This window comes from Thalassophryne amazonica, chromosome 19, assembly GCF_902500255.1.
Source record: "Thalassophryne amazonica chromosome 19, fThaAma1.1, whole genome shotgun sequence".
NCBI lineage: Eukaryota > Metazoa > Chordata > Actinopteri > Batrachoidiformes > Batrachoididae > Thalassophryne > Thalassophryne amazonica.
The window spans coordinates 48,701,290-48,713,598 of NC_047121.1; the positions used below are offsets into that span (position 1 = coordinate 48,701,290).

At 41.2% G+C, this 12,309-nt stretch overlaps 1 protein-coding gene across 5 annotated transcripts in view; it reads right to left on the reverse strand.

Annotated features, from left to right (window-relative positions):
* The window catches only part of rps6ka1 (ribosomal protein S6 kinase a, polypeptide 1), a 125,057-nt gene that overhangs the window by 22,782 nt on the left and 89,966 nt on the right, over nucleotides 1–12,309 (reverse strand). Inside the window, exons 1-2 of one of the 5 annotated variants that reach the window (XM_034195194.1) lie at nucleotides 7,928–7,932; nucleotides 6,072–6,075 (exon numbers count right to left, since the gene is read on the reverse strand). The exons of 3 other annotated variants lie outside the window; for them this stretch is intronic. Coding sequence is in view for 1 of the 2 variants with exons in the window: in XM_034195189.1 (XP_034051080.1) it covers nucleotides 5,256–5,423 (168 nt within the window). In the remaining variant the exon portion in view is untranslated. Of the gene's footprint in view, nucleotides 1–5,255; nucleotides 5,556–6,071; nucleotides 6,076–7,927; nucleotides 7,933–12,309 lie in introns of those variants that run through there. One more of the 5 variants, XM_034195189.1, reaches the window with a different exon arrangement.

Here is a 12,309-nt window from a genome sequence, read left to right on the forward strand (position 1 = left end):
AATCTACTGAATCTACTGGTACCTTGTTTCCCATGTAACAATAAGAAATATACTCAAAACCTGGATTAATGTTTTCAGTCACATCAGAATCAGAATCAGACATAGTAGTAACATAGCACTACTATTATTCTGAACACTACTGTATAGGCCAGGAAGTGGGCAATGAAAAGACTGCAAGAGAACGACCGAATAGAAAGTGTTGGATGGATGGATGGATGTGTGGAATTACACAGATGGAAGTAACAGAAATTTAAAGATACAACAAAACCAGGAAAAATATCAAAGAAAGTGCAAGAATGCAGGTTGAGCTGGTTTGGACATGTGATGAGAAGAGACGATGTCGATAAAACTTTGGAGTTGAAATAAACCCAAGATGTGCTTTTATTGTACATTATCAGATTTAATTCAAGGTATTATACAACAATATCATCATAAACATTTAGGAACTATAGCTATTTTTAAACACAGTCCCTTCAGTTGCAGAGCACTTATTAGCTCTCTGGGCTAGGAGCTCCAATGTACCACTGTCCAACATACAGAACAGGGTTCAGTTCCACTGGGGATAGCCAATGGCCCCATGGGCCTCGAGGCCAATATAGGATTAACTTGTTTTTCCTCCATTTTCAGAGGCCATAAATACCTCAGCCATATTGGGTGTACAAGCCACTGCATTCAGAATGATTGTCCCAAGTCTACATAAATGAGTAGGGTTGTGTCAGGAAGGGCATCCGGCGTAAATTTTGCCAAACCAAACATGTACATCACAAATCAAATTTGTATACAGGATCGGTTGAGGCCAGGGTTAACAATGACCGCCACCACTGCTGTTGTCCAACAGGGTGCCAGCAGAAACTGGGCTACAATAGGGCATGGAAGAGGCATGTCCAAAGGCAGCGGGAGAGGAGGAATGTTAGAACAGTGGAAGTAAAACTTTGGACTTTGACTGTTGGCAATATGACTGGTAAAGGGAGAGCACAGGCTGATAAGATGGAGAGGAGACAGATCAACATACTGTGTGTACAAGAGACCAAGGAATGTAAGGCCAGGAGCATCAGAGGTATGTTGCATCATGGTGTGTTTGGTGGTGTTGGGGTTATTCTAAAGCAGGGGTATTCAAATGATTCCAGAAAGGGCCAAGGAGGTGCAGGTTTTCTTTGAAATCACCTGGTCCACCATGAGATTTCACTGATGAACTGATTCCATCTGCTCAAAGTGATGTTAATCAAAGAAAACCTGCACCCTCTCGGCCCTTTCTGGAATCAGTTGAATACCCCTGTTCTAAAGGAAGAGTATATGTTCAAGGTTAAGCGAGTGTCTGACACGGTGATAAGTGTGAAGTTGGAAACTGAAGGGGTGATGATTAATATCATCAGTGCATATGCCCCACAGGTAGGGTGTGAGATGAAAGAAAAAGACAATTTCTGGAGTGAGTTAGATGAGGTGGTTAAGAGTGTACCCAAGTATGAAAGAGTGAGATGATCTGCACAGACTTCAATGGGCATGTTGGTGAAGGGAACAGAGGTGATGAGGAATTACACCAACTCACTGGCTCAGATATGCAGACGAGACATGGGTCAAATTCAAAACCCAGGAAGTGCAAGCAACACCAAGTTCACATGAGTGTATATGTAGAATAACAGTTTGGCTTTTCTTCACTGTGATGTTCACAAAGTGATGACAGGAACTTGCATATTGTGGTCTACAGAGGAAGCCCCCTCCCCTCCTCCCAAACACACACACCTTCTTTTTGATTAACCATCACCCACTGGAACACAAACTGGAGGTTATCATAACAGTTTAACAGTTTGTTTAGTGCATAATAATAAACATCTCAATGCACTTACAATAAAAATAAATAAAAATAAAATTAAAACCCTGCAACATTAGGCAAAAAGCATCCCAACAAGTGCCTAGGCCGAAGAAAAGATTAGGCAAAAAGCATCCCAAGTGCCTAGGCCCAAGAAAAGATTAGGCAAAACGCATCCCAACAAATACCTAGGCCCAAGAAAAGATTAGGCAAAAAGCATCCCAACAAGTGCCTAGGCCCAAGAAAACATTAGGCAAAAAGCATCCCAACAAGTGCCTAGGCCCAAGAAAAGATTAGGCAAAAAGCATCCCAACAAGTGCCTAGGCCCAAGAAAACATTAGGCAAAAAGCATCCCAACAAGTGCCTAGGCCCAAGAAAACATTAGGCAAAAAGCATCCCAACAAGTGCCTAGGCCCAAGAAAACATTAGGCAAAAAGCATCCTAACAAGTACCTAGGCCCAAGAAAAGATTAGGCAAAAAGCATCCCAACAAGTGCCTAGGCCCAAGAAAACATTAGGCAAAAAGCATCCCAACAAGTGCCTAGGCCCAAGAAAACATTAGGCAAAAAGCATCCCAACAAGTGCCTAGGCCCAAGAAAACATTAGGCAAAAAGCATCCTAACAAGTACCTAGGCCCAAGAAAAGATTAGGCAAAAAGCATCCCAACAAGTGCATAGGCCCAAGAAAACATTAGGCAAAAAGCATCCCAACAAGTGCCTAGGCCCAAGAAAAGATTAGGCAAAAAGCATCCCAACAAGTACCTAGACCCAAGAACAGATCAGGCAAAAAGCATCCCAACAAGTGCCTAGGCCCAAGAAAAGCAATACAAGTATCTGAAAGAGGCACTGACTGTTTTTAGATCTCCCAACTGGAGCTTTGTGAAAACAACCAATGTTAAAATTTGGTGAGATTCAGACAACTGACACACACACACACACACACACACACACACACACACACACACACACACACACACACACACACACACACACACACACACACACACACACACACACACACAAAGATCCATAGTGTGCAATTTTATATTCCCGCTGGGGGATAGAACAAGATTAAATCTACACCGGATTCTCCCATGTGCCTTCTGACATCTCTGTTCCACTCTATCTTGATGTTGTATAACTGGTGATGTAACGGTCAAAGGTTGCACCATGAAGTCACATCTGCAATAATGTACCCACCACAGAAACCTAGACCTCCTCCTAAGCTGTATAGAGGCAAAATTGTGAAAAGCGTGTAACTGTCCAAATACATATGGACCTGATCGCACAATACATATATGCAAATTATTTAATGACTACGTGACTATTTGCAATGAGAATTAGTTTATAGATGGTGAAATAACTTTTCAGGAAACTCACTTGACTTCTGCCATTTACAGTAATGCAAAAGAAAGAGGAAGAACAACAGCGAAAACACCTGTGTTTTTTTAAATGCATGAAATGTGACAGTGTCAATGTTAAAATACTATATGACCGTAACCCAGTGCACGTGCCACAATATATACCATGTCTTCATATGACCCACCAGTACAGTTTTGCAGGTGTGTTTGACAACCTCAAGTTGACCTTTTTTTTTTAATTTTAGAGACGTTCAAGACAAAAGCTTCCCAGGGTGGAGCGCCATCAGCGCTGACAACCACACAATTGCTTACTGCAGGCCTGGTGTCGACCTCATCGACGTGGTAACACCCTGAACACTTTGATCACGTATTTTTATTTTTTTGTCAAAGCATCACCAAGTTTCAACAACAGTGCTTTTCTTCTGAGACAGAGTTTCTCCTTTCTCAGGACCCAGAAACCATGTGCTCCCAGTCTGCAGATTTTCATTCACACCAAACTCCTCTGCAAGATTTACTGCTAAGTGGAGTGGATGGAATGAAAACCTGCAGACTGTAGTCCACCCAAGAGACATAATTACTCATTCTTACATCATAATTTTAGGAGAATGATGAGCAGGAAGTTTCTGATGTGCAGCTTATGTGATACAACTAAGCGGGAAGCTTCGATAGTGTCAGATGACGCCCTACTGGAAGAAGAAAATGTTCCTTGACCGGCCGCTTGAGGCTGGTTCCAAAAGAGAATACATTCCCATAGGAGTCCATGTTAAAATGTCCAACTTTAGAGCAGAAATAAACATGTTTACAGCCTGGTTCCAAAACAGTTTTGGTCTCTACTGATAGTTTCCTCCTTTGTGAGAACTGTACAGGGGGTGTATATTTTTTCTAACTTCTTAGTTTATGACATTTTAAGCCATAAATGTCAGTATATTTAGGGGTGTGGTCACTTTGAGTGACAGCAAACAGCTAGCGGATGCTACCTGTTGTGGAGACTGTGTCTGTTTCATTTGGAGTGTTTTTTATAAACACACGGAATAATCTGGCTTGTTGTGTGGTGAAACATCCTAACGGATCTTCTAAGATGTCCGTGCTGCAATATTTGCGCTGAGTGAAAACTTCTTGTAGTATTTAATCTTGTCTGCTAATAGCGTTAGTACATTTAGCAGCTATTGGTAGCCTGATCCGAAAAGCCCTGTTAATGCAGGATTACCGAGAAAATAAGCAGCTCGTATCTTTCAATGTCCACACCAATGCAGATCATTACAACCACCATGCAATCCCCAAAAATATGATTTAATAAACACCAAACAGAGGTTAGCCTGCTAGCTTAGGTGGTCGGACATGAAGAATGGGGCATGTTCTGTGCTGATTAAATTTTGTGGGGACCGTAGGTCAAGGGATGGGTCTTTATCTTTGATCCTCATCATGCTTTTAATCCTGGTCAAAGGGCAGAGCCTGTCTTTGATCCTTGATCCCAATTCATTCCTTTAACTCTGATCATGTCTTTGATCTTTGATCCTGACACACACAGACAGTGACAAAAACAAAACCTCTTTAGCTGGGTTCAATAATTAGTTGATGATCATGATCAAAGGTCAGCAGTTTGAATGAAGGGTCAAAATCAAAGATTGTTATCAAATGTCAGGAGTCAGAATAAAGGACCAAGATTAAGGATCTGGATCAAACGGCAGCAACCAGAATCAAATGTTGGTGACGGCAGTCAGAAAAAAGGGTCAACATCAAGGATCAAGATCAAATGTCAGCAGTCAGAATAAAATGCCAAGAGTGATCAGGATCAAAAGTGACATTTTCAGAATCAAGATCTGTTCCTTGTCAGTGGTGGTCTGGTGGAGGTCTGTGCTCTCTGAGTTCCCTTCTAGTTATGTGTCTCAAACTATCAACAATTGTGTCTGACAACAGGAAATCAGAGTCGGCTGACTTTCAGCTGAACCTCGACGTTCAACGCCTGGCCTGCCAATGAGCGTCAGTCGACACTTTGTGAACTTCATGTTCTCTGCTTTTTAAATGATAAATGAAGCTGCTTTAATAGCGCCTTTTCCGCTGACTGCTCAAAGTGTGTAAAGGTCTTTACCGTCCACTGGTTGCCTCCTTCAGGTAAAGCCTCGGTACCCGTCACATCTGCTGTCCTGCAGGCGGTAAAGTGGGTGGCGCTGTTTGCCAAATTTTTGTTTTGCTGCTTTTTAAACTGGTAAACAGTCAGCAAGCGGCTGAACTTGAACCTCCACTTGTTTTTCTCCATCTCAGCATTGTCCAGTCTTCTGCTCGACCATCCCACCCACCCTCATCTCCCCACGAGTGGCCTGCAGAAGCATCTGTGCACCCGCGCCTGCTGCAAGTATGACCATTTTCTTTATTAGCTCTTCATCTCATGGTGCCCTCTGTCATCTCTGCTGCTGTCTGCTGAGTGAGTGACTGAATGAGTGCACATGAAGTTAACTGGAACTGATGTGCACAGGAAGGAAGAGCTCACTCTTATTCTCACAGACCTGCACACCACAAGACAAAACATCTACAGCTGAGAAAGTTTGAAAGAATGACAAAAAAAAAAAAAAAAAAGGTATGAAACCGAAATTAAGAAAAATGGTGGTGGTGATGAGGAAAAAAAACCCTCCAAATAGATCTGTGCCCTCTGGTTGTGAATTACTAAATAACTGCAGCATAAACGCACACAGTTCAACACAGTTAAAAGCAAAGAGATGTTTCGCTGCAAGAAGTGCTGCACATCATCTCGTGGCCCCTCACTTCATCTTTTCTCTGCCTCTCACTTTATTGCTGCTAATACATCAATTATTTTATTTGCCTGTTTAATGCGCCGAACCACACCTGTCCAAATATAACGCAGTGGCTTCAGCAAACCGCTGCATCACGGCACAGCCGTCAGATTGACCTTGCTCAAACATCTAACCAAGCTGGTTCAAAGCGAAGAAAATGCAGCATATGAGGTTCATAGTGAGCCTATACTGTAAGCACAGCTTCCCCAAATCCTATATTGTTCAGCCACACTGCACTGTTTTTCTAAAATGCTGCAGGTGCAAATTTCAAGACAAATGTATTGGAATTTGTACTTGTCCCTAATATTGCATTTTTAATCAAAAAAATATTGGAGAAAGTGATGTTGGGGCATCTCTTAACATATCTGTCACAGAATAATCTTTTTGAGCTGTTGCAGCTAGCATTTAGGGTGCGCCATGAATAACGTCATCAAGATTCTCTGCTGCGAAAGTATGGGTTTCCTCAGGGAATGGTTCTTGGCCCATTGCTATAAACTGTTATTCAGAGCTATGGAATAATCTGTTTGAGTCTTTGCAGTCAGCATTTTTGGTGTACTATTCACTGGAAACTGCACTCAAAGTTTTTTTTTTTGGCCTTTTCATAGATTCAGATACTGCATCTGTACTATTGTTGCTAGATCTCAGTACAGTGTTTGATACCATCAAGCACAGTATTCTGCTAGATAGACTTGAAAACCTTTTTATATTTCTGATGCAGCAGTTCTGTGGTTGAGGTGTTAGTTGGGGGAGGTTTGCAATGTGTTGTTTACAGTAACATGTCATCAGGATTATCTGCTGTTAAAGTATGGGGTTCCTGGGGTTGGCCATCGGGTACTGCGAAGGCTTTGCGTCCGTCCGTCTGTGCTCAGCATAAATCCAGTCCTATTAATGCCACAGTGTTAAAATTAACAGGGAAATTTCTTGGGACATACAACTTGGACAAGTTCAAAGATGGCTAACCTTTACCTATTTGAAGAGGTATTTTAAGAGGTTAAAAAGTGACATTCTGTTTCAATCGGGTCCGTTTACTATTTGAATGACGTGACAACCAATCAGAGTAGGGCTCCACTGTGACATCACAGTTTGGTTGCTAGCTGCAAACTCTGTTTCATTTGTGTGTAAATATAACCTCTTTGTCATACATTACGTAAAAGCTAGCGAGAAATAAACACTTCGAAAACTGAAAATGCTATTTTTGGAACCAATACACCTCTGAAATGATTTAAAATACATTTAGGCACACTAACATCTGCTAACTCAAAGCTAACTTCTGCTCTTCAAAAGCTCATGTTCATATATTATTTGAAAGCTAGCTCCAAATAAACACTTCTAAAACTGAAAATGATGTATTTGTAACGTGGTAACACCTATTTTAACACACACACACACACACACACACATATGAGGTCTATCAATAAAGTATCGGTTTTATTTTTTTCAAAAACTATATGGATTTGAATCACGTGTGATTACATCAGACAAGCTTGAACCCTCGTGGGCATGCAAGAGTTTTTTCACGCCTGTCGGATATGTCATTCGCCTGTGGGCAGGCTTTGAGTGAGGAGTGCTCCACCCCTCCCGTCGGAATCTCTTTGTCTGAGAACTTCCTGAGAGACTGACGCTTTGCTTGATCAAAATTTTTTCAAAAACTGTGAGGCACATCAAAGTGGACATCATTCGAGAAATTCAGCTGGTTTTCTGTGAAAATTTTAACGGCTGATGAGAGATTATGGACTGTTGCTGTCACTTTAAGGACTGCCCACGGAGCGAGATGTCGCGACGCGCCCTGAGCCGCCGCTGTTTGTCTGTTTCGAGCTGAAAGCTTCCAAATTTATGCCTCTGTTGACCCAGGACGTCGTGAGAGAACAGAGAACTTTCAGAAGAGGTCGAGATCAGCAGTTTATCCGGACATTCCACTGTTAAAGGAGATTTTGTAATGAAAGAAAGTGCAGACGGGTCCGCGCATCGGGACACAGCCGGCGATGCGCGGCGGCACAGGAAAAACACCTCCGTTGGAAGCCTTAAGGACAACTTGGAACATGTCCAGCTGTTAAACAATTTCTCAGATACTCACTCAACTGAAAGCCATCAAAAGCCACCTGGATTTTACAAATGGTTATCAACACGGAGGTGTTTTTCCTGTGCCGCCGCACCATCTTTCATTACAAAATCTCCTTTAACAGTGGAATGTCCGGATAAACTGCTGATACCGACCTCTCCTGAAAGTTCTCTGTTCTCTCACGACGTCCTGGATCAACAGAGGCTTAAATTTGGAGGTTTTCAGCTCGAAACAGGCAGACAGCGGCGGCTCAGGGCGCGTCGCGACGTCCCGCTCCATGGGCAGTCCTTAAAGCGACAGCATCACGCCATAATCTCTCATCAGCCGTTAAAATTTTCACCGAAAACCAGTTGAATTTCTCGAATGGTGTCCACTTCGATATGCCTCTCAGTTTTTGAAAAAATTTTGATCAAGCAAAACGCCAGTCTCTCAGGAAGTTCTCAGACAAAGAGATTCCGACGGGAGGGGTGGAGCACTCGTCACTCAAGGCCTGCCCACAGGCGAATGACGTAATCGACAGGCGTGAAAAAAACCCACGCATGCGCACGAGGGTTCAAGGTTGGCTGATGTAATCGCACGTGATTCAAATCCATATAGTTTTTGAAAAAAATAAAAAGGTACGTTACTTTATTGACAGACCTCATATATATATATACACATATATATATATATATACACACACACACACACACACACACACAAGGTCTGTGATGAAAAAAGCGGTCCTTTTTATTTTTTTCAAAACATAAATGGATTTGATTCATATGTTTTTACGTCAGACAAGCTTGAACCCTCGTGTGCATGCATGAGTTTTTTCACGCCTGTCGGTGACGTCATTCGCCTGTGGGCAGGCCTTGAGTGAGGAATGCTCCACCCCGCCCGTCAGAATCTCTTTGTCTGAATAGCCGCTGCGGACGGCGCGCGTTGCTTTATCAACATTTTTTCTGGACCTGTGAGGAATATCCGAGTGGACACTATTCGAGAAATTAAGCTGGTTTTCGGTGAAAAGTTTAACGGCTGATGAGAGATTATGGGGTGTTTCTGTCGCTGTAAGGACTTCCCACGGAGCGGGATGTCGTGCAGCGCTTCCAGGCGCCGTCGTCGGCCTGTTTCGACCCGAAAACATCCTAATTTAAGGCTTAATTCACCCAGGACGTCATGAGAGAACAGAGAAGATTCAGAAGAGGCCGGCATGAGGACTTTATGCGGACATTCCACTGTTTAAGGACATTTTGTAATGAAAGACGTGCACACAAATTCGTCGAGTCGTTTCCGTGACGACTCGGCGAATCTGTGTGCGCCACGACAGGAAAAACACCTCCGTGTTGAAAACCATATGTAAAATTCAGGTGGCTTTTGATGGCTTTCAACAAGTGAGTAACTGAGAAATTGTTTAACATCTTGGGCATGTTCCAACTTGTCCGTTAAGTTTTCCAACGGAGGTGTTTTTCCTGTCGTGACTCCCCGTGGTCGGGTCCGGCCCGACATGCGACTCTGCCCGCACGTTCTTTCATTACAAAATGTCCGTTAACAATGGAATGTCCGAATAAACTCCTCATGCCGACTTCTTCTGAAAGTTCTCTGTTCTCTGACGACTTACTGGGTCGACAGAGCCTGAAATGTGGAAGTTTTCAACTTGAAACAGCGAGACGCTGCCGCCTCGAAGCGCAGATCGCCGTCAAGGGGCCGTGGGCTGTCCTTAAAGCGACACTACCAGACCAAAATCTCTCATCAGCCGTTAAAATGTTTACCGAAAACCAGCTGAATTTATCGAATGGTGTCCACTCAGTTGTGCCTTACAGTTTTTGAAAAAATTTTGATTAAACAAAGCAGCAGTCTCTGAGTCATTCCTAAACAATGAAAAAAAAATCGACAAGAGGGTGGGCAACTCCTCACTCAAAGACTGCCCACAGGCGAATGACGTAACCGACAGGCGTGAAAAAACTCTCGCATGCCCACGAGGGTTCAAGCATGTCTGATAATAAGGTCCGTTACTTTTATCACAGACCTCGTATATATATATATATATATATATATATATATATATATATAGAGAGAGAGAGAGAGAGAGAGAGAGAGAGAGAGAGAGAGAGAGAGAGAGAGAGAGAGAGAGAGAGAGAGAGAGAGAGAGATAAAGAAACAGAGATAGAGACAGAAATAGATAAACAGGTAAATATAGTTATAGAAATAGATAGAGAAATACAGACAGAGATAGAGCTAGAGATAGATATAGAAAGACAGAGATAGATAGAGAGATAGAGATATAGAGATAGATAGAGAGAGATGGAAATAGATAGAGTGATAGAGATAGAAAGACAAAGATAGAGAGATAGAGATAGAGATTGATAGAAAGATAAACATAGATAGATAGATAGATAGATAGATAGATAGATAGATAGATAGATATAGAGACAGATACAGACAGATAGAGATGGATAGAGATAGAGATAGAGAGATAAAGAGATAGCTATAGAAATAGATAGATAGGCAGATAGATAGAGATAGAGTGAGAGTGATAGATAGATAGATAGATAGATAGATAGATAGAGAGATAGACAGAGAGAGATAAAAATATAAGGATACAGATATAGAGATAGGGACAGATAGAGATACAGATAGAGATGGATAGAGATACAGAGATAGAGAGATAAAGAGATAGCTATAGAAATAGATAGATAGGCAGATAGATAGAGATAGAGTGAGAGTGATAGATAGAAAGATAGATAGAGAGATAGACAGAGAGAGATAAAAATATAGGGATACAGATATAGAGATAGGGACAGATAGAGATACAGATGGAGATGGATAGAGATAGAGAGATAGAGAAATAGGCAGGGATATATAGAGATAGAGTGATAGAGATAGCCAGTGATAGATAGAAAGATAGAGAGAGAAACAGATAGAGAGATGGAGATAGAGAGATAGAGAAATAGATATAGATAGAGAGATAGTGATAGATAGAAAGATAGATATAGAGAGATAGGGAGATAGAGAGATAAAAATAGAGATAGAGAGATATAGATAAAGAGACAGAGATAAAGATAGATGATTGTGTGATAGAGACAGAAAAATAAAGATAGAGAGATAGAGATACAGAGATAGATAGAGATTGATAGAGAGATATGTAGAGATGGATAGATATAGAGACAGATATAGACAGATAGAGATGGATAGAGATAGGTAGAGAGATAAAAAGATAGGCAGAAATAGAGATAAAGAGTGACAGAGATAGACAGTGATAGAAAGATAGATGGAGAGATTGATAGAGATAGAGACAGAGATAAAAATAGAGATAGATAAAAATAGAGATATATATATAGAGAGATAGGCAGATAGAGAGATAGAGACAGATAGAGATTGACAGAAATAGGTAGAGAGATAGAGAGATAAATATAGCGATAGAGAGATAGGCAGAGATAGAGATAGAGTGATAGAGATAGCTAGTGATAGAAAGATAGCGAGAGAAACAGAGAGAGAGAGAGATGGCAATAGATAGAGAGATAGAGAAATAGAGACATATAGATGGAGAGATGGCGTTAGAGAGATAGAGAGATAGATAGGGAGATAGAGAGATAAAAATAGAGATAGAGAGATAGAGGCAGATAAAGAGAGACAGCGACAGACAGAGATAGAGATAGATAGAGAGATAGAGAGATAAAAATAGAGATAGAGAGATAGAGGCAGATAAAGAGAGACAGCGACAGACAGAGATAGAGATAGATAGAGAGATAAAAATAGAGATAGAGAGATAGAGATACAGGCAGATAAAGAGAGACAGCGATAGACAGAGATAGAGACAGATATAAAGATAGATGATAGAGTGATAAAGATAGAAAGATAAAGATAGAGATACAGAGATAGAGGCAGATAAAGAGAGACAGCGACAGACAGAGATAGAGATAGATAGAGAGATAGATAGAGAGATAAAAATAGAGATAGAGAGATAGAGATACAGGCAGATAAAGAGAGACAGCGATAGACAGAGATAGAGACAGATATAAAGATAGATGATAGAGTGATAAAGATAGAAAGATAAAGATAGAGATACAGAGATAGATAGAGATTGATAGAGAGATATGTAGAGATCGATAGCAAGGTAGACAGATATAGAGACAGATATAGACAGAGATGGATAGAGATAGGCAGAGAGATAGATAGATAGCTATAGATAGATAGAGATAGCCAGAGATAGGGATAGATAGACAAAGATAAAGACATAGATTGAGTAGAGAGACAGAGATAGAAAGATAAAGATAGAGAGATAGTGATATAGACATAGATAGAGATTGATAGAG